General features: G+C 52.4%; 1 protein-coding gene across 1 annotated transcript in view; it reads right to left on the bottom strand.

The window, feature by feature from the left end:
- Positions 1–8,429: 8,429 nt before the first annotated feature.
- Positions 8,430–22,760, bottom strand: part of AP3B2 (adaptor related protein complex 3 subunit beta 2) — a 36,903-nt gene continuing 22,572 nt past the window's right edge. Inside the window, exons 15-26 of the mRNA NM_001243335.1 lie at positions 16,995–17,181; positions 15,626–15,744; positions 14,922–15,030; positions 14,429–14,552; positions 13,906–14,089; positions 13,702–13,762; positions 13,273–13,379; positions 12,856–13,084; positions 12,339–12,423; positions 12,037–12,134; positions 8,943–9,081; positions 8,430–8,840 (exon numbers count right to left, since the gene is read on the bottom strand). Coding sequence (NP_001230264.1) covers positions 8,690–8,840; positions 8,943–9,081; positions 12,037–12,134; positions 12,339–12,423; positions 12,856–13,084; positions 13,273–13,379; positions 13,702–13,762; positions 13,906–14,089; positions 14,429–14,552; positions 14,922–15,030; positions 15,626–15,744; positions 16,995–17,181 — 1,593 coding nt within the window. The 3' untranslated portion in view covers positions 8,430–8,689. The remainder of the gene's footprint in view (positions 8,841–8,942; positions 9,082–12,036; positions 12,135–12,338; positions 12,424–12,855; positions 13,085–13,272; positions 13,380–13,701; positions 13,763–13,905; positions 14,090–14,428; positions 14,553–14,921; positions 15,031–15,625; positions 15,745–16,994; positions 17,182–22,760) is intronic.

Below are 22,760 nucleotides of genomic sequence, written 5' to 3' on the forward strand. Positions count from 1 at the left end.
CATTAATTCAAAGAATCAAGCCCAGCCTATCCAGGGGCCTCATGCAGCTCATGCTTTTTCTTCCCTGACCCAAAGCTGAGCAAGAGAAGAACCGGAAACTGGAATAGTGCCCAAGGCAACAGTACCTGGGAGCTCTTTCATATTTTAAAACTCCCAGCTGTAAGAAAAGGAAGGCATCTTTCAGGTGTCTTGGAACAGAAATTTGTGCTGCATAAAATCCCTCTTCTTAAAACTTTATGTTGCAGTAATAATGAGAATACAGTTGACCTTGTACTTGACTGAGTACTTGGCCTGTGCTTGGCACAGTTCCAAGTGTTTCACCTGCATTAACCCATTTGCAGACAAGGAAACTCAAGCTCAGAGAAGTAACTAGCTTAAGGACTCCCAGTTTAAGTAGAAAAGTGAGGACTCAAACCCAGGCAGTCTTCTGGCTTCAGAGCCTAAAGCTTTAACCAGATAAGAACAAAATGTCCAGCACCCTTACATGTGTACTACCTTCTGACTGACCCCAGAGCGCAATGTAGGCAATGAAGGAAGGGGTGGGTGCATGCACATACACTCATGCGTTTGGTGAGTCCTGGCTGCCTGCTCTGACTTGGCCAGGCTTGCAGGTTATACAGGAAGAACAGTACCCCTGACTAGATGCCTGTAGTACACAGGGCCGGGTGCGGAAAGAGGCAGAGGTGGAGGTATTACATGACTTGGTCAAGTCCCCGCAGCTGGTCACTGAAGTAGCAGGAACAAACAGGCAGCATTATCCATTCTCCTAGTCAACAAATAGCCTTTGAGCCCAGCCATGCCTGGCACCATCTCTGCAGTCAAGCCCCAGATTTATAACACAGGTTTTGAGTGTAACTGTAATTGGCTGGACTAAGTTTTAAATGCATGTACCAGGAGGGAACCTGGTATTCTTTTATATGCTCAGGTGTTTGGTGCCTCCACAGCAGGCAGAGAGCTAAAAGAAGAAAAGAGACTGCAGGGAGAAAATAACTTTCCTGGCTGGAAAAGATCAGAAGGGAGATTCCTTTAGGAATTCAAGACCACAAAGTAAAGTAAGCATATAGTGTCTACTCAGCTTTTGCCAAGCTCTGTGCAAAAGAAACCACTTTGTTTTTTTTGAGTTTTTTTTAATGCCCTTTTAAGTGGAATAAAAGAAACTAGATCAGCCCCACCTTTCATCATACACAAATGGAAATTTTAAGTGGGCTAAAAAAGCAAATGTATACAGCATTACTTGGAAATTTTTTGTTGTTCGGTTGCCAGGAAATTTTTTTAGAAAACAATATTAGGAAAATATTTTTATTACACTGGAGTACAGACAAGATTTGTGAATGTGGAGCAAGCACAGAGTATAAAGGAAAATTGATAACTTTGACCACATTGGAATTAAAACCTCTGGGTTCTCAAGTTTAAAACTTGAAAGTCATACACTGGAGAAAGGTATTCGCAATATATGATCTACAAAGGACTGGTTTCCAAAATATGTGGGAACTTCTACAGTGAGGCAAATAGAAAAATAGACAAAAGATGGGAATGGGCCATTGACAGGAGTGGAAGCGCAAGTGTCCAACAAACCTATCTCAAGATGCCTACACTCACCCACAACCAAGGAAATGCAAATGAACACAGAAGGATACCATTCCACACTCCCTGGACAGATGCAATGAAAAGGCTCACTCTCCCGGCGGCAAACTCACTGCCAGTCAGGGTGTAAACTGGTTCAGCCACTTTGGTTGTGGGTTTTATTTTCTACATTTTTCAAATCGATGGCTAACCCACATACAGAATGCACAGAGTACACAGTCTTTGGTATCCAGTTTGATGCTTTTTTCCTACATATACACCCAGGTAACCACTACCCACACCAAGGCATGGACTCCTTCCAGAACCCCACAAGGTTCCATCATGCCCCTTTCCACTTCATCCCCTTCTCCTTGAGATAACTAATCCTGTAGTCACTTTTCTCACAGATTCATTCTGCCTGTTTTAGGACTTCATCTAAATTTTTAGCTTCTTTCATTCGACAGGATTCATCCATGTTGATGCAGGTAGCAGTAGTTAAGCCCTTTTATTGGTAAGTGGTATTCCATTGTATTGATATGCCATATTTGCTTCTCCATTCTCCTGGTGATTGGCAATGTGAATTGGACTATTATGAATGATGATACCATGAGTATTCTTGATGTGAAGTACAGCTACCCTGGAAAGCAATTTGGCAATGTTAAGTTGCAGGTGTGTATGTGCTACCGCCAGGAATCCCACTCCTGGGGTAACGTGTTAGAGAAACTTGCCCACATGTTAAAGAGGCAGAAGTTGAGGTTAGAAGTTCCGATAGGTGTTATTCAAAATTGCAAAAATAAATACCTTACATACCTATCGACAGGAGAATGGATTGATAAATTGTGGTCTAGTCATACAAAATGGCAACCCACTCCAGTACTCAACTTGGAAAATTCCATGGACAGAGGAGCCTGGTGGGCTACACTCCATGGGGTTGCAAAGAATCAGACATCACTCAACAACTGAGCATGCACACACATACACAATGGAATACTGTATATAAGTAAAAGTACTGAAATAAAGCTAATCGTATCAACATGGATGACTCATACACAACATTGAATGAAAAAAGCAGAATGTAGAAGAATACATACTCTACGATGCCGTTTATATAAAATTGCTAAACAGGCAGTATATTACAGTCACAAAGTACAATATATTGTTTAGGAATACATCTGTATGTAGTAAAAGTACCCCAAAATGCATGGCCTTGATAAACATAGTAACATTTAGAACACTGATTTATTCCAGGTGGGGAGGGAAGCGCTCTTGAGACGAGGAATCCAGTGGGTATCTGCTGAATTGATGAGTGCTTTAGTTCTTAAACTGGGTAAGCAGACACAGGTGGTTATTTTACTTTTTAAACTTGAAATATAATTGTTTAAGGAGATACAGGGATGGGGACAGTTCAGGGCAGAGGTGTGCTGGTAAGTGTTGACAGTTGGCCACAGGGAGGGGAGTGACTTGCAGTATTCACCAATTTCTGTGGCATAAAGACCATGCGTGCAGCTAAGAAGCTTCAGTCATGTCTGACTCTTTGCAACCACCATGAACTGTAGCCTGCCAGGCTCCTCTGTCCAAAGGATTCTCTAGGCCAGAATACTGCGGTGGGCTGTCACACCCTTCTCTAGAGTATCTTCCCAACCCAGGAATTGAACCTGTGTCTCATTATGTCTCCTGCATTGGCAAGCGGGTTCTTTACCACTATCCCCACCTGGATAGTGGCTGATTTCAACCTGCCAGTGTGATACCAGCGGATGCTCCCAAGCCGGCTCCAGCACACCACTGACACTGAATGTGGCAGAAGTTTGCTCCAAAGGCCAGAGCTGGGAGCCCAGGCTTGCTCTGAGGACGTTTCCAAAACCCTAGGACCTGGGTCAAGGGCTGGATTGTATTCATGTACGCTGTTAAGTTATCCAGAAGTGAGGCTGGTTAGAACAACAAATATTCATTTTCACACAATTTCTGAGAGTCAGGAATCCAGGACGGACTTATCTGGGTGTTTCTGGCTCAGGCTGTCTCCTGAGGTTGCAGTCAAGCTCTCAGCCAGAACTGCAGTCATTTGAAGCTTTGCCTGGAGCTGGATCTGTCTCCCAACTCCACCCACCCCAGATTCACTTGGTTCCTCCTTACAGGGACTGCTCCAGGGGGCTGCTAAGATGGAGGTGAGGGGAGTGTCATAAGCTCATCTCCAAAATAACAGACTCTGGCTTCTACAGTATTCTGTTGTTTACACACGCCAACCGTGATGAGATGCAGGAGGGGATGACTCCAGGGGGCAAATGCCAGGAAGCAGAGATCACCAGAGGTTGGCTCACTCATTGGTCACAGTGGGAGGAGAGTGCTGGTTGTCATGAGATGCTTGTAAAGGGGTAAGGGGATGCCTAGGGTCTCAACGAAAGGAGAGACAGGAACCTGAGGGGCCCTCCCCCTCATTTTATAGCTGAGGAGACTGAGGTTGAGGGGTTTCCCGGAGCACGGGGTCTCCGTCTGGCCTTGGTCCAAGTGAGAAGGACCATGCCTCACCGTCTCCCTGCCTGCCCTCTGCAGGTGCAAATCAAGACCTCCATCAAGGCCACCTTGCCCACGAGTTCCTCCTTAGAACTGTTTCCTCACATTCTCCCTCAGCCAAAACAAGACAACCCCCACTTATTTCCACACACCTCATCCCCTGCCACAGGGACCCCAGAGAGCCCCATATGGTACCATGTTGGCATTACCGGACACAAGTCTGTGCTGGCCTTCTGGGATCCCACTGCCATTTGCAGACCGGGGTAGAATCGTTTCAGAGCTCTGTGATTGATCTCTGACCAAAATATCAACGCTGCTATCTGTTTCTTGATCTGAATACTAATTACATGGGTTATTCGGTCTACGAATAAAGTTGTTTTTTGTTTTTTTTTACATAGTCCCAAAGACAGGGACACGTGTCTGGGAAGATCCCAGACAGAAGCATTTTGCTGAGCTGTTAGCAACCTTTATTCTCCAGGTACCACTGGGAAGTACCACTCAGGTGGACTCACGGGCAGATCTGAAAAGGGACTAAAGTTAGAGTCCCTGGCAGCAGATAAGAAGTGATATTCAGGGTGAAGGTGCCATTCAGGTAAGTAACCCCCAGCATCGCTCACCTTCCTCCACACCATGCCGAGGCCCAGAGACGCCCAAGCATCCTTGGTAGTCATGGGGCCATCAGGGTGGGGTTCCCAGTGGTCAGGATTAACAATGCAGGCCCCAAGTGCTCTTTCTTGGTAGACAGGTTAGTGGGATGAGGGGAGAGAGGAGACAATAGGGTAGAAGAAAACAGGTTCAAGCCAGCACCATCAGGTAGAAGATCCAGGAAGGTGCACATTTCAAACCTCTGTCCTGAGCCCCACCCTTCCAGGCACTGGCTCACCATCCTTCTCTTGGCCCTGGGAGATAACACTGACCAGGCTGTGGAAGAAGGAAGACCAGCTCATCTCCTTGAGGATGCTGGTCTGTGCATACCCTCCCTCAGCAGCTCTCCTGGCCCACCCCTGAGCTGGGGCTCTCCCAGTCCAGCAGGCTCTGCAGCCAGTTGCAGGCTGGTGGCATGAGACAGGATCTACTGGGATGAGCAGTCCCTCCATGGTTCACACCCCAGTCCTGGGTGGTTATCAGCCCACAGCCTCTTTGCCACCACAGTGCCGAGCACTTGCTGGCTGCTCAGATGCTTGACAAGGAAGAAGATACCTGAGGCGGGCCTTTCCCCACCCCCACCCTGCTTCATGTGTAGCCACAGTAGAAATGGGAGTGACAGAGAGGGCCCTGAATGTGGCTGGGGAGGCGGAGAAGAAACTGATGGTGAGGGGGACTTCCCTGGTGGTCCAGTGGTAAAGAATCTGCCTTGCAATGCAGGGGACACAGGTTTGATTCCTGGCTGGGGAACCAACACTCCATATGCCACAGAGCAACTAAACCCCTGCATGCGCCACAACCAGAGAAACCAAGTGGCATCTAGTGAGCCTGCATGTGGCAACGGAAGATCCCATATGCCGCAACTAAGAGCTGACTCAGCCAAATAAGTATTTTAAAAAAGAAACTAGTAATGAGGACCCTGGCTATCCAGGAGCCAGGCCTTGGGGGCGGGGGGTGGGTCAGAAGTCTCCTTTGCCCAGTAAAGCCAGGGGAAATCCTGGGCACAGTGAGTTATAGACCTAACATCCCCTCCCTTTGATCTGAAGACTCTGCCAAAGAGGTGACTCTCAAGATGCCCAGGAAAAGGTGCTGAATTAGCCTAGGGGCTGGGGCGGGGTAAGTTCAGACCTGGGCAAAACTAGCACTGCCCCCCTCACTCTGGGATCCTTGTTGCAGACACTTCCTTAGGGTCCCTAGATGAATCTGTCCCCCAGACATCGTGGCTAGCCAGCTATAGCCGCCTGGCCAGAAACCGCACCCATTCCTTGTACCCATTTGCCAGGACACTGCTTTGAAGCGATCCTGGACTGGGTTCCCATTCTCAACCCCTCATGGAGTTCATTGTCCTGTCAAGGCCTGTGTTCTGGCTCAGACCACACTCAGACTTTCTGGTCCTCACTAATGCTCTACCCAACCCTCACCAGGGGCACCTTCTGCCTCAGTGCCAATCCCTGGGCTTCTGTCCATTTCTGCCCCCACCCCAGTCCTCCCTGAGTGCCAACAGAGCCCTTCCTAGGTTTCTCTGTCATCCTGGGCCCCATGTGAACCCCCTAGTCCTGGGCCCAGCTCTCTGGCTGCCCCTCAGCGCTGTCACGGGATACATGAGATAGAGGAAGCCTGTGGCCACAGTGGCAGACTTGAATCAGTGACATGATCCAGGATATGACAGAGATTGGAAAGAAGAATATTCTGGGGAGAAGGGAGCCCCTTCCAGGTCCTGCATGTCTGATCTGTGTCCACCAGGGAGGCTCATCCCTGCCGACACTCACTCAGGGATGCCGACGTGGCAGGGCCATAGGAGGTTTGGCTGTTGATCTAGGGGTTTTAGAAGACACAGGTTGGGCTGAGGGCGGGGCGGCCCAAAACCCTTCCCCTCTGACCGACATTTAATCACTGCAGACCATCCCCTAAAACAGAATGGGGCCCTTTTGCTTTCCTTGAAAGGTTGAAGATTGCTGCTTCTGCCTGCTTCCTCAGTGCCAGCTTTCCCAGCAAGGCTCCTCCTCCTCACCAGCTGCAGACCCAGACTCTCCCTGCTCATGCCCAGCTCTCCTACCTCTCCCGAGGCTGTCTCATGCTCGAGAACCATCTTCTCAGGAATGGTTGCTGCTGCTAACCCCACAGCCTGGGATTTGCTCCAGGGGAACCAGCACAGGGCTGTGACTGAGGTTCCTGGGCTCTGCACTCTCACTTAGGGGCTGGAGACCCAGGTTCCCTTTCCACAAGGTTCTGGGAACCTGGGCTGTGGGCTCCGTGGGGGATGGCAGAGGACATGCCTTCTGTGCTTCTGGTTCCTACAGAACCCACTTGGGGGCCTGCACTGCAAAGTCCAGGTTGGTAAGGAATTCTCGGATGGTCCTTGTTCTGATTTTTTAGAAAATTGCCCTCACGTTCTTTCTCCTGTTGCAGGCAGTGCTGATTTAGAGACACAGCAAGAACCAGTCCACCATTTGAGTGACCCCTGAATGGTGGATCAGTCCCCTCTCAGAACCTGCAGTGATAAAAACAGTGATCTCAGGGGGACTCTGGGGCCCCAAGGCTCTCACACAGGTAGCAGCCCCAGCTGCCCTCTGGTGCCACAGAGCCTGGCAAGTCCCCGGAGGCAAGGGCAGGGCTGTCCCCTGACACCGCCTTTGTTCTCCTTCCCTGAGAAGAGGGCCACACTGGCTCCACCCTGTCTGTCCCTAAACAGACCTGCTCAGGGCCTCTTCCCTGACAGGGCTGGGGGATGGGGTGGTCAAAGGACTGAAGTCTTGGTTATGGAGGATCAGGGCTGAGATCCTACATCTCCAACTGTCACCGGAGTGTTTTTCCTGTAACACAGTCCATCAAAGGGTCCTGGGACAAATGCATTCCGAGGTCAAGAGCAAATGGAGTCCCAGTGCACATTAGCGTAGTAAAGGCTCTGAGAAGGCCTGTGGGAAATTACCTTACTGGGTTTCAATCTGTGATTCCTAAACTTATTGGATTACAAGCTTTCTACAAGCTTTCTATTTGTTTTTGGCAGAACACATGCTTATGGAACCCCTTTTATCCATTTAGGAACCACTGCCTGCTCAGGCTCTTTCCTCACCAGGAAAAGGCCCTGACCCCCACGGCCACCCCCGGAAGGCTTGTCCCAGGGTGGAGGCTCTATACCTCATTCCTCTAGTGTGTGTGTGGAGCACAGCCATGGTTGCTGGGATCTCGTTAGAAATGCAGACTCTCAGGCCCCACTCCAGACCCACAGATATGAATCTGCACGTTAACAAGACCCCCAGGCCATCTGATGAAGCACTGTTCTGCATCTCCTGTTCTTCCCTCTCCAAGACGCCCCTTGAGTCATCTCCCCAGCAAACTGGGGGCTTTAGGCCCATCAAGATGCAGTTGACATACTTTGAACCTTGCACCTATGTTTGGGAATTCCCCAGATTATGAGTTCTCCTTCTCCAGGGCCCATGAGGGGAACCAAAAGGGACAGTCAGATGTTGAAGAGGAATCTTTGCTGAGGCTTGTAGAGGACCAAGGAGTTCTTCCAGCTTGGCCTCTCCATCCTGATCAGGTGTCTCTTCCATAGAGATGCGTGGAGACTTGAAGACAGTCATCTTGGGGCTTCAACCTAGAAGACCAGTAGCGGTCATTCACAAGGGTCAAACACTGTCAATCTTGGGAGCTAGCCCCCCAGTCCACCCCCTTAGGTAGAACCCAGAAGAAAGGGAAGATGAGCCAGCCTCTAGGGAGAAGATATTTTATTGAGCTTTTGCCACATAAATAGCTACACCAAGCTGGGAGGGCTGAATGGAATCCCTCTGCACAGATCACTAAGGAACCCTTGGGGAGGGGGACCAGAAGGGAGCCTGGTAATGACCAGAGAGAGAGAGAGGACTCCGCTGGATGCTATATGGAATGAGGGGAGAGAGAGAGAGAGAGGCTAGTAGCCTACACATCACGAGGGAGGGACAAGAAGGGGTCACACAGGTCACAGCCCTTGGTATCACTGGGTCAGGGCCTGCACCACGTCCTTCACCAGCATGGTGCCGATCACCATCTTCTCGCTGTTGACCGTCAGCTGGGCAGCTCCAGTAGGCCGGGCGTCCAGAGTCAGCAGGACCAGGCTCCCACTGGTCAGCGTCCTCCCTGCAAACCTGGCGTAAGGGTGGAGGAATGGGCTCAACACTGGGGCCCGGGGCCCCTCCTTCCAATCAGGCCCAAGAGCCCATCTCGTCCCCCTTGCTGGCAGTCAGTACCTGTACTCGTCAGATGTCCCACAAGGGACACGACCCAGGTTGGCTGTGGCCGTCACTTTCTGCACCACAACGTGGTCACTCCGACAGGTGTCTGGCAGCGTGAGCTTCTCTGTGATCTCGTTCATGCCCGTCAGCTTTGCTGGGGGCAGAGGTCGTGGTGAGGGTGAAGGCCATGGTGGGTGCCCCTGGGCCTGCACTGAGCATTCTCACCAGGGTCTACGCAGGGCTCCCTCACCAGTCTTGGGGAGGGGCTACTTCCCTCTTGGGCCGTGTCCTCCCCTAGGGAGACTCTGTCAGCCTCTCCCCGCCCCACCCCGGGGTCTGTCCATACTGCAGACCAGAGACCGACTTGGTGCTTCCCTACTGTCAGACATCTGGGCTACCAGCCACCTGGGAGTGGCCAGTGGTTTTGGAGGCCAGTCAGTTCTCAGAGGTTTCCTCCGTCTGGCCCCCACATCTTTTGGTCTTTCCTGGTTGGCCCTCCAACCCAAGTTCAACTCTCCCCCAGCTCCTGGAGGCTGACTCGTTGCAGATAGGTCACTGGTAGCTGCTGTGGGTCCTCACCAGACAGGCCCGAGTCCAGGAGTCACAAGCAGCCCTCATGGGTGGACCCCTGATTTCACACAAGACAACAGCTCCAACCATGGCCCAGGCTCATGACGTCCCCAGGCCTTCAGAGCATCCCTGGAAACCCTCACTCCACAGGGCTGGCATCTCTGCACTCCTGTCCTCTCCCCAGCCACATAAGCTCCTCCATCTGCCCTGCCCACCTTCTCCTCAGCCTCTCTCCTCCCTCTGCTACTCCCTTCATTGTTCTCCTCTGGAGAACAGACACACCCTTCCTGTTTCTTTCATCCCCTCCATTCCTATCTAGTGACATTTTCTTGTCCTGTACTTTTAGTTTCTCCTCATCAAGTCTCATTCCTAAGTCCTCCCTAGAAGCTAGACATGCCATGATGCCAATACTGTTTCTCCTTCACTGTTGACCTCCAAGGGCCTCCAAAGAGGACTCACTTCCTCAAGCCCCGCTCTCTAGAAACCCACTGCAGTTGGCCTCGGTCTCCCCTTTGGCGATGACCCGCTCTCTCTGATGCCGGCACCAGTTCCCTATATGCTGGACCTGAAGGTCTCTGGTCATCTTGGCCTGCAGACTATCCAAGACACATTTCTACCTCCTCATCCCTCCTCCTGCCTACACCCTGCTCCTTCTCTTTCCCCTCCCTTCCTTTTTCTCCTGAAGGATACAAGTTTTCCTCAAGAAAGGTCTGTGGCCTCCTTATCTCCCCATTCATCTCTCCCTCAGGGTGATCTCACTTATAGTCACAGCTTCAGTTATCACCTCTCTGCTCCTGACTCCAGCCTAGAAGTGTTTCCTGGGCACAGACTCACATTTTTCAGTTGTGTATGAAACACCTCCTCCTGAATTTCCCACGTATATTTCAAAAAGCAGCTCATCCAAAACTATCCAAGATCTTCCCCTCTCCCTTGCCTGATCCATCCTTATTTCTTCTAGATTAGGGGTTTGGCAAATTAGAGCCTGAAGGCCAAATACAACATACCACCTGCATGGTCCACAATGTGGTTTTTGTTTTTTTTAATATTTTTTAAGCATTGGGGGAAAAAAAATCAAGGCTAGATATTTCATGACACATGTAAAGTACATGAAATTCAAGTCTGTGTCCATAGATAGAGTTTTATTGGAATACAGCCACACTCATTCATGTATGTATTATCCATGGCTGTTCCTGGGTTACAAAGGCAAATTGCAGCAGAGACCACATGACCCAGAAAGCCTAAAATGTTTTCTGGGACTTCCCTGGTGGTCCAGTGGCTAAGACTTCGCCCTCCCAATGCAGGGGGCCTAGGTTCAATCCCTGGTCAGGGAACCAGATCCCATATGCCACAATCAAGAGTTCACATGCCGCAACTAAAAACCCTGCATGTTACAACTAAGACCCAGCACAGCCAAATAAATAAATATTAAAATGTTTAATATAAATAAAACATTTACTTTACCGCCCATTACAGAAAAAGTTGGCCAACCCCTGGTCGAGGTGAACAGCACTGCCATTCTCCCTGCTCTCTAAGCCAGATATTCTAGAGACAGCTTCCACGTCTCTGTCTCCTCTTTCATTCGGCAAATGCCCATGGAGTCCCTCTCCCCTACCTCAGCCTTTCATTCTTTTTGCTGTGGCTCTAATCCTGGTTCTCACCATCTCTCATCAAATCCACGTCAACAGCCTTATAACTCGTCACAGGATTTAGTCCAAGGTCACATACCAAGCAAGCAGCAGGTTCAGAACTTAAATCCAGGCTCACGAAGCCCCATGATTCCTTCCACTTTTACTGTTCTGCCTCTTCTTCCTGCTGCACATTCTCTCAATTCCAGTCCTAACTGTAAATGTTGCCAGATTTCGCTTTCTGAAGCCCAAGACTGAACTTTGCCCCTTCTTTGGAGAAGGAAATGGCAACCCACTCCTTGCCTGGAGAATCCCATGGATGGAGGAGCTTGGTGGGCTACAGTCCACGGTCTCAAAGAGTTAGACACGACTGAGCGACTTCACTTTCACTTTTGCTCAAAAAACTTCAATAATTCCTCTACTGCTAGAAAAATGAAATTTGTACTCCTTACCCCTCTATTAATGGAGTTGATACCAAATAACCTCTGTGACCCCTTTCAGCTCTGAAATTTTAGGATGGAAATCTTTTAGCACAGCATTCAAAGTTTCCAGAAACTAGACCGAACATATTTTCAGCTTTGTTTTCCCTACCTCCCAGTGCTAAGGATCCCTAGGCCCCAAGGCAAATTGCACCCCTGCTTGCTTCCTGTAAATTTTCATTAACGCCTACTCATAATGCTTCCCCAAGCTGGAATCCTGGCCTAGAATCTTCTGCCTGGTTGCGTCTCAACTCTCTCCAAGGTCTCACTGAAGTGTCCGAGGGTCTGGGAAGCCTTTGCTGGAGTCATAAGGGGCGAGGCCTCCCTCTGTGTGCAGCAGCTGAGGCTCCCACAGCATGTCTGTACGGTGGAGCTGAATAAGCCCCAGAGGAGGGTCCTGAGCACCCGTCCCACCCACCCCCAGGGAGCACTCACCCTGTTCCTTCTTGAACTCATTCTCACTCAGGAACACGGGGGCCATCAGCTCCCCAACGGGTGGCTGAATGGAGACATAGAACTGTCGGGTTTGGGTGCTAGGAAGGCCGGAGGAGACAGAGAGAGGGAGTCAGGCCAGCTTCTCTCCCCTCACCACGCACTGTGTCTGGAGGTAAGGCCCGAGGTCCTGGGACACTGTCCAGATCATGATGCCTCCCCACCTAACACCACCTCCAGTCCGTTTATTTTGACCCCTCCTCTTCCCAGCCACGCTCCCGCTCCTTCACAAGCTGGACACATACCATAGCTGGAAGTTGGCCGCCTGGGTTGAGTCACAGAAATTAATGCCCATGACAACAGTGGCAGACTCTCCAGGTGCCAGGGACTCTGCAGCAGTGGGAGGCAGGAGCAGGGGGAGATGGAGACCCCATCACCTGATGGGTCTGGAACCCACACTCCTTCTCCCCTCCACTGCCTCAGCTGACCGCCTTCTATGGAACCTGGCTTTCTGGGCTGCTGGAGACTCTTCCTGGTTTCTTCCTAAAATCTAGACACCCACCCCCACCTGCCCTCACCCCACTGAAGTCAGCGCTGAATCAGTCAAGCCTCAAGCTCCTCCTGTCCTGATATGGACTTGCTCGTTTCCTAGTCTGTCTTGTCCACCGGGGCGTGGATTGTGGCAGATGCCATCTCTGTACTCCCAGAGCCTAGCTGGGCACAGAGTGGACTGTCAGCAGCCACAGGCAGACCTGTGGACCTCCCCACCCCCGTCCCCGCCCCGGAGCTTCCTCAACTACTCCGCGCACGGCCCTTCCGCACCGATTTCAGGGAACTCCTGGATGCTGATGCCGGGAGGCAGTTTGGGGGTGCCCAAGTGCAGGGCCTTGATGGGGGTGTCTGAGCTGTTGGAGAAGTGGATGTGCACAGACACCATGTGCGGGTCCCCAGAGAAAGGCTGGCGGCTGAAGGTGTAGTCCACAGCCAGCCCCTCGCCAGCCACACGGTGCAGCAGCTCCTGTCTCCCAGCTCCTGACACGGGACTCAGCAGCTGGTGGGGATCGGGTAGGGGGGTGGGAAGGATGGAAATGATCCACCAGAAAAGGGCCAGCCCCAGCCTCGTCCCCGCCTGTGCTCACGGAAACGGGGACTCAGAGTTACCACTCCATCACACCCCCTTCGCACAAACCCATACCGTAGGACATACCACAGGGATGTATTTCTGCCTAGCCCACTCACCGAGGGCACCAGCGGGGAGTCTGTGAGTGTCAGACCCTCCAGGTCAGCAGCCAGGCTAGTGGACACGACTGTGGGCGGGGACACAGGCTGGACACTGGCCGGGGTGACTGTGGGGCATACAAGGAATGTGATGATAAAGGAGAGGCAAAGTGGAATTGGCTTGGATAGGGCCATGGAGCCTAGGGCTCAGGGAGCAGACAGTTCAGCACCATGGACAGCGAGACGTGGCAACTGGTGCCTCCAGACAGATGTCCACCCTTGACTTCAACCCTGTACCTGGGGAGGTTGACCCGCTGCCCTCTCAGGCTCAAATATATTCGGTCTGCTCCCATTACCCTGAAGCCCCAGGGAACCTAGCCCAGGGTGCCATGGACCTTCCTACATCATCCTCCCCAGGCCTCCTTCCCCCTGACTTCTACCCAAACTCACAGTCCTCTAGGTCAAGCAGGGAGACCTCCTTGGCTGCAGGGGCACTTTTGCTACTGGGAGGCTGGAAGAGAAAAATTGGGTGTGAATGTGGAAGGGGAGTACCCTGGCCCGTTCTGGGTTGTGAGGAGACATCTGGGCCTGGCCCAGAGGGTGGAGGGGGCCCTGGGCCATGAGCCAACCCCCTTTCTACCCCAAGGCTCTCACTGTTTTTTTCCTCCAGGAGGCAGGTTCCACCTGCTCCTCCTCGGTCTCTGATGTCATCTCAGACTCTGAGGAGCTGCTGCTGGAATCGCTGCCCTCATCCGAGGACAAGCCGCCTTCTTGCCCTTCTGGCACCTTCTTCCTCTTCTTCATTTTCTTCTTCTTACCTTCCTCCTCACTCTGTTCACTGGAAGAGAGGGGGCAAATGGGGCTTGGGTCCAGCCTGGATGGCCCCTTCTTGCCTCACAGAAGAGCAGGGAAAGCTTGAAAACTGGGGGTGAGGGTGGGGAGCCCGGACCACAGGACACCACACCTGGGCTGCAGTGAGAGGTTCAGACCAGCCTGCGCCAGCTCAGGCCCTCTCCCCGAGTGCTTCCCCAGGCTGCAGCCCTCACGTGAGCAGCCCTGAAGGACCGCAGGCCCCAGCAGCCCAGGAGGTGGCTTGGGGGCTCTTAGGAGACTGACTAAGGCTGAGTGTTGGCCCTTCTTTCCCAAAGGAGACCCTGAAACCCCCCAGTCACTTCACCTCTCACTGCTCCTCCCTTTCTCCTCGTCCTCTTCCTGGTCTTCGTTGTCAGACTCGCTGCTGGACTCCCCAGAGCCGCTTTCACTGCTGCTCTTACTTTCCGATTCACTCTCGGACTCGGGGTCTGTGGAGGGACAGTCTCAGGCTTCCCTCTTCTGAGCTGGCCTCCTGGGGAGCCCTGGGCGCTCAGGTTCAGACTCTGCACTGATGCAGCAAACTCACCTCTTCCCCCTACCCGCCTCCGCCCACACCCTGAACTGCTCCCAGCCAGACGCCAACCAGACCAGCTGGGACACAGATGGACCCGTGTGGATAGAGGCCTACACAAGCACACACGTGTCTGGGACATGCAGTCAGTTCCTCCGGTGCATAAACACACATACTGGTGCACGTTCCCTTGGACCCATGACCATGTAACACAACAGCACACGCTTGCACCAGACAGGTAGCCACAAGACGCATGCACAGGCCCCAGCCCTGCCCATCTCCTCACCGCTGTCTGCAGACTCTGTGGGGCCCGATTCTCCCTCCGAGTCTGAGTAGAAGGGTTTCTCCTTCTCCTTCCTCTTCTCCCTATTGGAGCACTTGGTCCATTCAGGTACCTAGAGATGAGGAGTTGTTAGTCGCTTCAGTCGTGTCTATTCGAGACCCCATGGACTGTAGCCTGCCAGGCTCCTCTGTCCATGGGATTCTCCAGGCAATACTGGAGTGGGTTGCAATTTCCTTCTTCAAGAGACCTTCCTGACCCAGGAATCAAATCCGGGTCTCCTGCGTTGCAGGCAGACTCCACCATCTGAGGCACCAGGAAAGCCCCTCTTATCCTTCACTTGGCCCTGGCCCTGGCCCTGAGAGGGAGTAATGGGGGGCAGGCAGGGGCACTATCCCTGGAGGGTGGGGGTGGTGCTCACAGAGCCTGGCTGCCAACAAGGAAGGGACAGAGTTTGGGGCAGGCACGGCGGACAGCACACAGGGGAGAGGGGGCAGCAGAGGCTGGGGGAGCACTGCACACAGGGCAGGCCGCACGGCACACGGGGCGGGGACCTCTGTGTACTCGCCCAACAGGCCCACGTGGGTCTCCGTAAGGGAGAGGTCTTCTTCCTGCACGTGGGGAGGGTGTCAGGAGGGCCGGGCACACCCCCGGGGCTCCCTGCTGTCCACCTCTCTCCGCACACCCCTGCCCACCCCACTCCTGCTGACCTCCACGTTGCGCACAGATGGGTCCGGGGCTTCCTCTGGCCAGTCTGGCAGCTCCTGGTAGCCCGTGGCCTTGGCATTGAGCAGGTGGGACAGGGAGCCCAGCTGGAAGTGGTCCCGGTCTGAGGACAGGGTGAGAGGTCAAGCCAGGAGTGGCAATAAGGAAATGCCCTGGGGGTTGTTTCCTGGGTGGGGCCAGGTGATGATTCTGGTGGGAACATCCTAGCTAGACGGAAGAAGGGGTGGTCGTGTCCCCTAAGGGCTCTTCAGCCCTGACCACATCGGCAGGTCCACAGGCTGGGAAGAAGGTTGTATGACCGACAAGAGCAGGGCTGAGGGGCCAGGGAGGGTTGGGGGAAACTGGGAGCTCAGAGGAGATGGGAGGGCACTGGGCCCAGAGCTGCTGCAGGCCTGTCTGCCGGGGTCTGCCTGCTGAGATGGGGCGGGGAGGGAGGAGTAGAAATGCAGGCGTGGCTTCTCCCAGGGCATGGTGCGGGTGGGATGAGGGCTATATGGCCGCAGTGCCAGGCTCAGGAGGGAGGCCCGCTTGCGACAAGGGTATCGCCTCTAAGAGACTGGCCAGGCTGAGACCAAGGGCAAAGAGCTGTGTCTGGTCAGGCTCTGGCCTGCATGGGGAGAGCTGAGCCGTCTGCGCAGGAGTGGGACGGGATCAGAGCCAGAGGAGGGCAGCACAGAGACCTGTAGTGGGGATGAAAAGCACCGCCCACTTCCTCCCTGGGGCTTTTCCCATCTGCCCCACGGCTCTGAATCTCCTTACTCCAGGGGTCCAGGGCAGAGACAAAGCAGAACAAGAAGATACGTAGGAGAACCGAGCTTGGTGAAGGAAGCTCCCTCCTGAGGAGATTCCTGGGTCCAGAGAGCCAGCTGGGTCCCTCACCCCCTCGCTGTCAGAGCCCTTGTCACGGGACACCCACCTGAGAGATGAGGCAGGGCTGAGGGCCTGGGAACTGGGCTGATCTGCAATGACAGCCCAGCCAATGCTGGAAACCGCTTTCTCAGGACCCTTACCAACATACACCCCTCCTTTGTATGCAGTTCTACTTCCTGCCTTCCTAGATATGCCTGCTCAGGGAGGTGGATGGAAAGAGGAGTCTGACAGCTGAGGAGACAGCGGCCCATCCTGCCTGGGAGGGCAGAGACCAAGTGAGATGATGCTAGTGGTGGTGGTGAGCGGGTGAAGGAGCAAGCCTGGGGCGCCACAGGACTGGTCCAGCCACAGGGGCAAAGGAATCCTGCCCACCAAAGGCTGGTGCCTGGCCGAGACTGAGACCTCAGGGGGAAGAGCCAGGCCTGGGGTGCTGGCCAATTCTCCCCTTCCCCCAGGAAGGCTCCTTTTGATTTCAGCTCCCACCTTTGAAGGACGACTCCAAGACTGGAGCTGGTTTGGGTGCCAGGAAGAGCTTCTTGGCATGGCGGCTGAGAGCCCCGCCCTGCTCCGAAGGGACAATGAGCTGCCGGGTGAAGCGTGCTCGGTCACGGATATCGTAGTTCTGGTCATACTTGGCTAGGCTCAGCACGTACTGGGTCAGCAGCTTGGTCTGGGACATGAGAGGTGAGTCAGCAGCCATCACAGAGGGTGGGGACACAGGAGGTGTCCAACCAGATTCTTTTTTTTTTTTTTTTGGCCATGTCCTGTAACATGCAGGATCTTAATTCCCTAACCATGGATGGAACCTGTGCCCCCAGCAGTGGAAGCACCGAGTCTTAACCACTGCACCGCCAGGGAAGTCCCAGAACCAGATTCTTTAAGCCAACAGCTCCAAGCACTGCTGCCTCCACCCAACTTTCCCTCCAACCCCACCATTGTGTCACTGTGTCAGGGCTTCCCTGGTGGCTCAGATGGTAAAGAATCTGCCTGCAATGCAGGAGAACTGGGTTCAATCCCTGGGTTGGGAAGATCCCCTGGAGAAGGGAATGGCTACCACTCCAGTATTCTTGCCTGGAGAATTCCATGGACAGAGGAGCCTGGTGGGCTACAGTCCATGGGATTGCCAAGGGTCAGACATGACTGAAGACAAACACTTTCACTTTCCTCCGTTGTGTCAGACCTACATTTTCCCTCACCTCCCCAGCCCTGACCCCTGACCCCGACATTGACAACTGCCTTGGACAGGACAAGAGGCTGCCCTTTTGGAACCCTCCCTCTTAGCCCTGGGGAGGCCATTCTTCCTCAGGTTTGTGGTCCCCACTGCCTTTGGCCCACTCCTAACTCACTAGTCCAGACTAAGCCAACCTCTCCACCCTGAGGTCTGGAACAGGTTTCGAGACCTCGCCATTCCTAGACTCCATCACCCAGGGGAAACCAGACGACAAAAAGACAAAGGGGGACACAGAGGAATCCCCTTGGCAGGGGCTGTCCGCATACCCCATGGACCCACAGACTAGAATCTGGGCAGCCCAGGGGTTTCAGAGGCCATAATCCCCTGCTGCTGCTGCTGCTGCTGCTAAGTTGCTTCAGTCGTGTCTGACTCTGTGCAACCCCATAGATGGCAGCCCACCAGGCTCCCCCGTCCCTGGGATTCTCCAGGCAAGAACACTGGAGTGGGTTGCCATTTCCTTCTCCAATGCATGAAAGTGGAAAGTGAAAGTGAAGTCGCCCAGTCGTGTCCGAGTCTTAGCGACCCCATGGACTGCAGCCTACCAGGCTCCTCTGTCCATGGGATTTTACAGGCAAGAGTACTGGAGTGGGGTGCTAATGAGGTTGGAGCAAACTGCAGCCACTTTAGGGTCTGCTGAAGTTAACATGGGGCTCACAGTCTGCAGTCAAGGGAGCTAGAGCCCAGGACCCCAGATCTCAACTTCTGCCCTGTTCCTATCTTCACAAAATGACAGTGGCAGCCACTATTTATGGAGTGCCTTCTTGTGCCCAGTGCTAGTGGGGCCTTTCACTGCCTCATGGAATCTCCACAACCCTTCCGAGAGGTGGCACTACTGCCCCCATTTCCAGAGGAAAATCAGAATCACTAAGTGACATCTCCTGGGTTCAGGAACCAGTTAGTGCTGCACCCAGGCCTGGACCCACCCAAGAGTAAATAGAGTGTCTGGACCCGGCACTGTATTTACCTGTTTACCTATTTACAGCCTACGCTCTGTGGCTGACCTCATCCAGGTCTCCATCCCTATGGCAAAGACAATCAAAATCCACCAAGTACATACATCCCGTGTCACGACGGCCACAGTATCTGGGGATATTCTGAGGGATGGGACCAGCAAACTGACTCTGGTCTTCCTGATGTTCTGGTTACACGGTGTTACATCCAGCCTTGGACACGGCTGAGCCAGGTAATCTGGCAGGGCCATCAGCAAGATGCTGGCCCAGAATCAGAGTAGCCGCTGTGACAAAACTCTAGAGAGCTGCTGTGATTCCACTCCTTCTACAATGGGGGCTTTGGCGGCCTCATGTTCAGCTCAGTCCCTTCCAGCACAGCACCGCCTGCAATACTGTTCCCGTCACAGGTAAGTACTCCAAACCCCACACTCCCTTTAGGATGCCCCCATCAAAATGGACTTCATTGTAGACCTGCCTCTCCTTGACCAGACACCACCCTGCGTGCCAAGGCTACCAGATGTCCTTATCCACACTGACTATTATCAAGCAGCTGCTGATCCAACTCTATGGATTTCCCAGCTGGCCGATCATAGACCCTCTCTCCCTCCCCTCAAGTCCTTGCCTAATTCTGGAAAGAAGAGTTCAAGGTTTCAATCCATCTGTCCACAGCCTTAACTGCCCATCAACAACCAACCCAAGAAGGGGCTAGTCCCTCCACCTCAACACTGCAGGATTTGCCTATAGTTCATTACCCTGGACCATTCCCCAGGGGTCATCATATGCAGTCTGCAGCCCCAGGACACCTGCCTTGCCTAGCCAGTATGCACACGAATTACAGGCTGTTTAAGAAGGCCTATAACACAAGCTCCAGTGCACGAAGAACTGAACAAAGCTCCCAGTTGGACCCAAGGGCTCCAGCTGCCAGGAAGAATTTTAAGTGGGGAACATCGATGCCTTTTCAAGAACTTATGCCAGGACTTCCCCAGTGGCTCAGTGGTAAAGAATCCGCCTGCCAATGCAAGAGTCTTGGGTTTGATCCCTGGTCTGGGAAGATCCTACATGCCACAGAGCAACTAAGCTCATGCGCCACAACTACTGAACCTGTGCTCTAGGGCCTGGGAGCCACAGCTACTAGAGCTTCTGTGCCTAGAGCCTGTGTTCCGCAACAATAAAAGTCACAACCAGGAGAAGACTGCGCATGGCAACCAGAGCACTCATCACAACTGGAGAAAAGTCCTCACAGCAACAAAGATCCAACACAGCCATAAATAAAGAAGCAAAATTATTTTTTAAAAAAGAACCTATGCCAACATACCTGTTACCTTGAAAACACCTGTTAAATCATGCTAGGGAAACTAGCTCTTCAAAAAAAAAAAAGGAATTAAAATACATTCACACCTGACATGCTACACCAAAATAAGCTCTAGATGGATGCGGAGGACAGATGCCCAGGTCCTCTCCCACAATCCCACCTCCTGAAGCCCAGTCTTGCTCCCCTCCCAAGGGTGGGTGTGACCTAAAATGTGATTCTGACCAACAGAATATGGCAGAAGTGACCAGGGGCACCATATAACCCCATGACTGTTTCCGTACGTTCAACTCCAGTTTTGCTAGCAGACTGGCTCTGGACACTTTTATCCCTTGCGGCTCTGAAGAAGCAGGCAGCTATGTTTGGAGACCATGTGGCAAGGAGCTGAGGACGATCTCCAGCTGACAACCAGCGAGAAGCCAGGGCCTCAGTCCTACCATCGGGCATGCAAAACTGGATATGAATGCTTGCCCAACACAGCCTCCAGATGAGAATCCCAACTTGACCGGTTCCTCAGCTGTAACTATAGCCTTGCAATAAGACCCAACCCATGTGGCGCTAGTGATAAAGAACCCACCTGTCAATGCAGGAGATGTAAGAGATACGGGTTCAAACCCTGGGTTGAGACGATCCCCTGGAAGAGGAAATGGCAAGCCACTCCAGTATTCTTGCCTGGAGAATCCTATGGACAGAGGAGCCTGGGGGACTACAGTTCACGGGGTTGCAAAAAGAGTCCGACACGACCGACCGTGTGTGCATGCTCGCACATACACATACAAGACCCAACTAGGCCATACCTGGATTCTTGATCCATGGAAATAGAAAGTAAATATGTTTTTTTGGCCTACTAAGTTTGTGGTAATTTATTACACAGCACTAAAAAACCAATACAATGGATTAAAAATAGAAAAAAAAAGTCTGGAGGAAATTATGCATGAAAATTTTAATTGATATGTGAACGAGGAAACAACTTTCTAAATATAAGGCATTATGAGGAAATAGAAACAAAAATATTAATGTACTGAACAAGGCACAAATGTACAATTTCTGGATGATTATATCTAGAAACCAAATTTAAAAAAAAAACAACCTAAGAAAATATAAAACCAATGCTGGTTTTTTCTAAGTGGTAGACCTATAGCTAATTTAAATATTTAACTTATAATATTTCTCTGGAATTTCCAAACATTTTATGATGAACATGCATTATTTTTATGGTATCAAAGAAGTTATTAACTAAAAAAAAAATAATGGAGAACTTGTCAGACTCTTCCACTCACTCTAGAAGCCAGATTTTAGCTCCCACCACGACCTAAGCAGACCCTCCTCCCAGGTATCTCATCAAGCAGACAAAAGCAAACCTACCTGCCAAAAGCATTCAAGCAGGCAGTTGCCCGAAGTGGCTGTAATGGTCACCTTCACTAATCCTGCCCCCCCAAGACCTCTGCCAGTGCATCTTCTGTTAGACCCTCTGGTTATCTGCTCAGCCACAGAAGGGCAGAGCTCATCCGTTATCTCCTTAACTCAGCCTGGGCCAGAGTCTGGCATGCAGTGGGGGTCAGCACATGGGGGAGGGGGCAGTGGCTGGGATTGCTGTGGCCTGTGGCAGGTTGAACATGTCACCCTCTTACTGGGAAGAGGGGAGCATCCTTGCTCTTTTGCAAGGATGGCCATGGGCACATGCAAACACTTCCCTCCTGGAGTACAGAGAATTCCTATTCTCCACCACTCTCAGCACAGGCTGAGAAAGAAGAAAAGAGAAAGACAGGGAGGGTAGGAAGGAGGAAAGCTCTCTTTACTGAGTCCAAGAACCATCCTAAGGAGCCTGTAGGACTGGCCTTAGGATGAAGGGTGTGTGGAGGTTCCATCTGTCTGAACAGCCTACTCAGAGTGGCCTGATGGGGACCGGGACCCCGTCCTGCCTAGGAGAGGGGCTAAGCCATCTGTACCCATGGCTCTCTGTGCCAGCTCTGACTATACCCTTTGTTGTTTAGTCACTAAGTTGTGTCCGACTCTTTGTGACCCCATGGACTGTAGCCCGCCAGGCTCCTCTGTCCATGGGATTTCCCAGGGAAGAATCCTGGAGTGGGTTGCCATTTCCTTCTCCAGGCTTTCTTCCTGACCCAGGGATCAAATTCGTGTCTCTGGCATTGCCAAGTGGGTTCTTTACCATCTGAGCCACCAGGGAAGATTGGCTGCAGCCCTTACTGCTCTGCATTTTGTGCTGTTTCCTCTACTTGGCTGTGAGCACTTGAAGGCCGGTAAACACGTCTCGCTTGTTGTCATCACCCAAGGACATAGCTCAGTGCCAGGCACAGTAGGCACTTGCGAAATGTATGTTAATTATGGTCATGAATAAATGCACAAGAAGCTAACAGGGACAACTTAGGGAAGAGCCACGTGGGCACACCCAGACTTATGCAAACATGCTGAATCACTATGCTGGGGCTCAGGGCTCTGGTGTGGTATTGAGCTTTTCAGACACCCCCTCTACCCAGCAGCCACCCACCTAGCCTGCTTCATCTTTTCAGACCTTCCTCCCACCTGCTCTTTTCTCCTGTTTGCATAAAGGAGGCGCACAGATATTTGTTCCAAGGCTTCCCTGTGGTGCCTTTCCCTCTAACTTGTCTCCAATCTGCTTCTCCCACAATACTGACACCCACAGACCCAGCCCCTCACAGCTTCCACACGACCACGGTCCATCCCAGCTCCTGACAAGAGGCCCCACATGTGACAGCCCTGCCCCCCAGCTGGAGGCC

The sequence above is a fragment of the Bos taurus genome, chromosome 21, assembly GCF_002263795.3.
Source record: "Bos taurus isolate L1 Dominette 01449 registration number 42190680 breed Hereford chromosome 21, ARS-UCD2.0, whole genome shotgun sequence".
Taxonomy (NCBI): Eukaryota; Metazoa; Chordata; class Mammalia; order Artiodactyla; family Bovidae; genus Bos; species Bos taurus.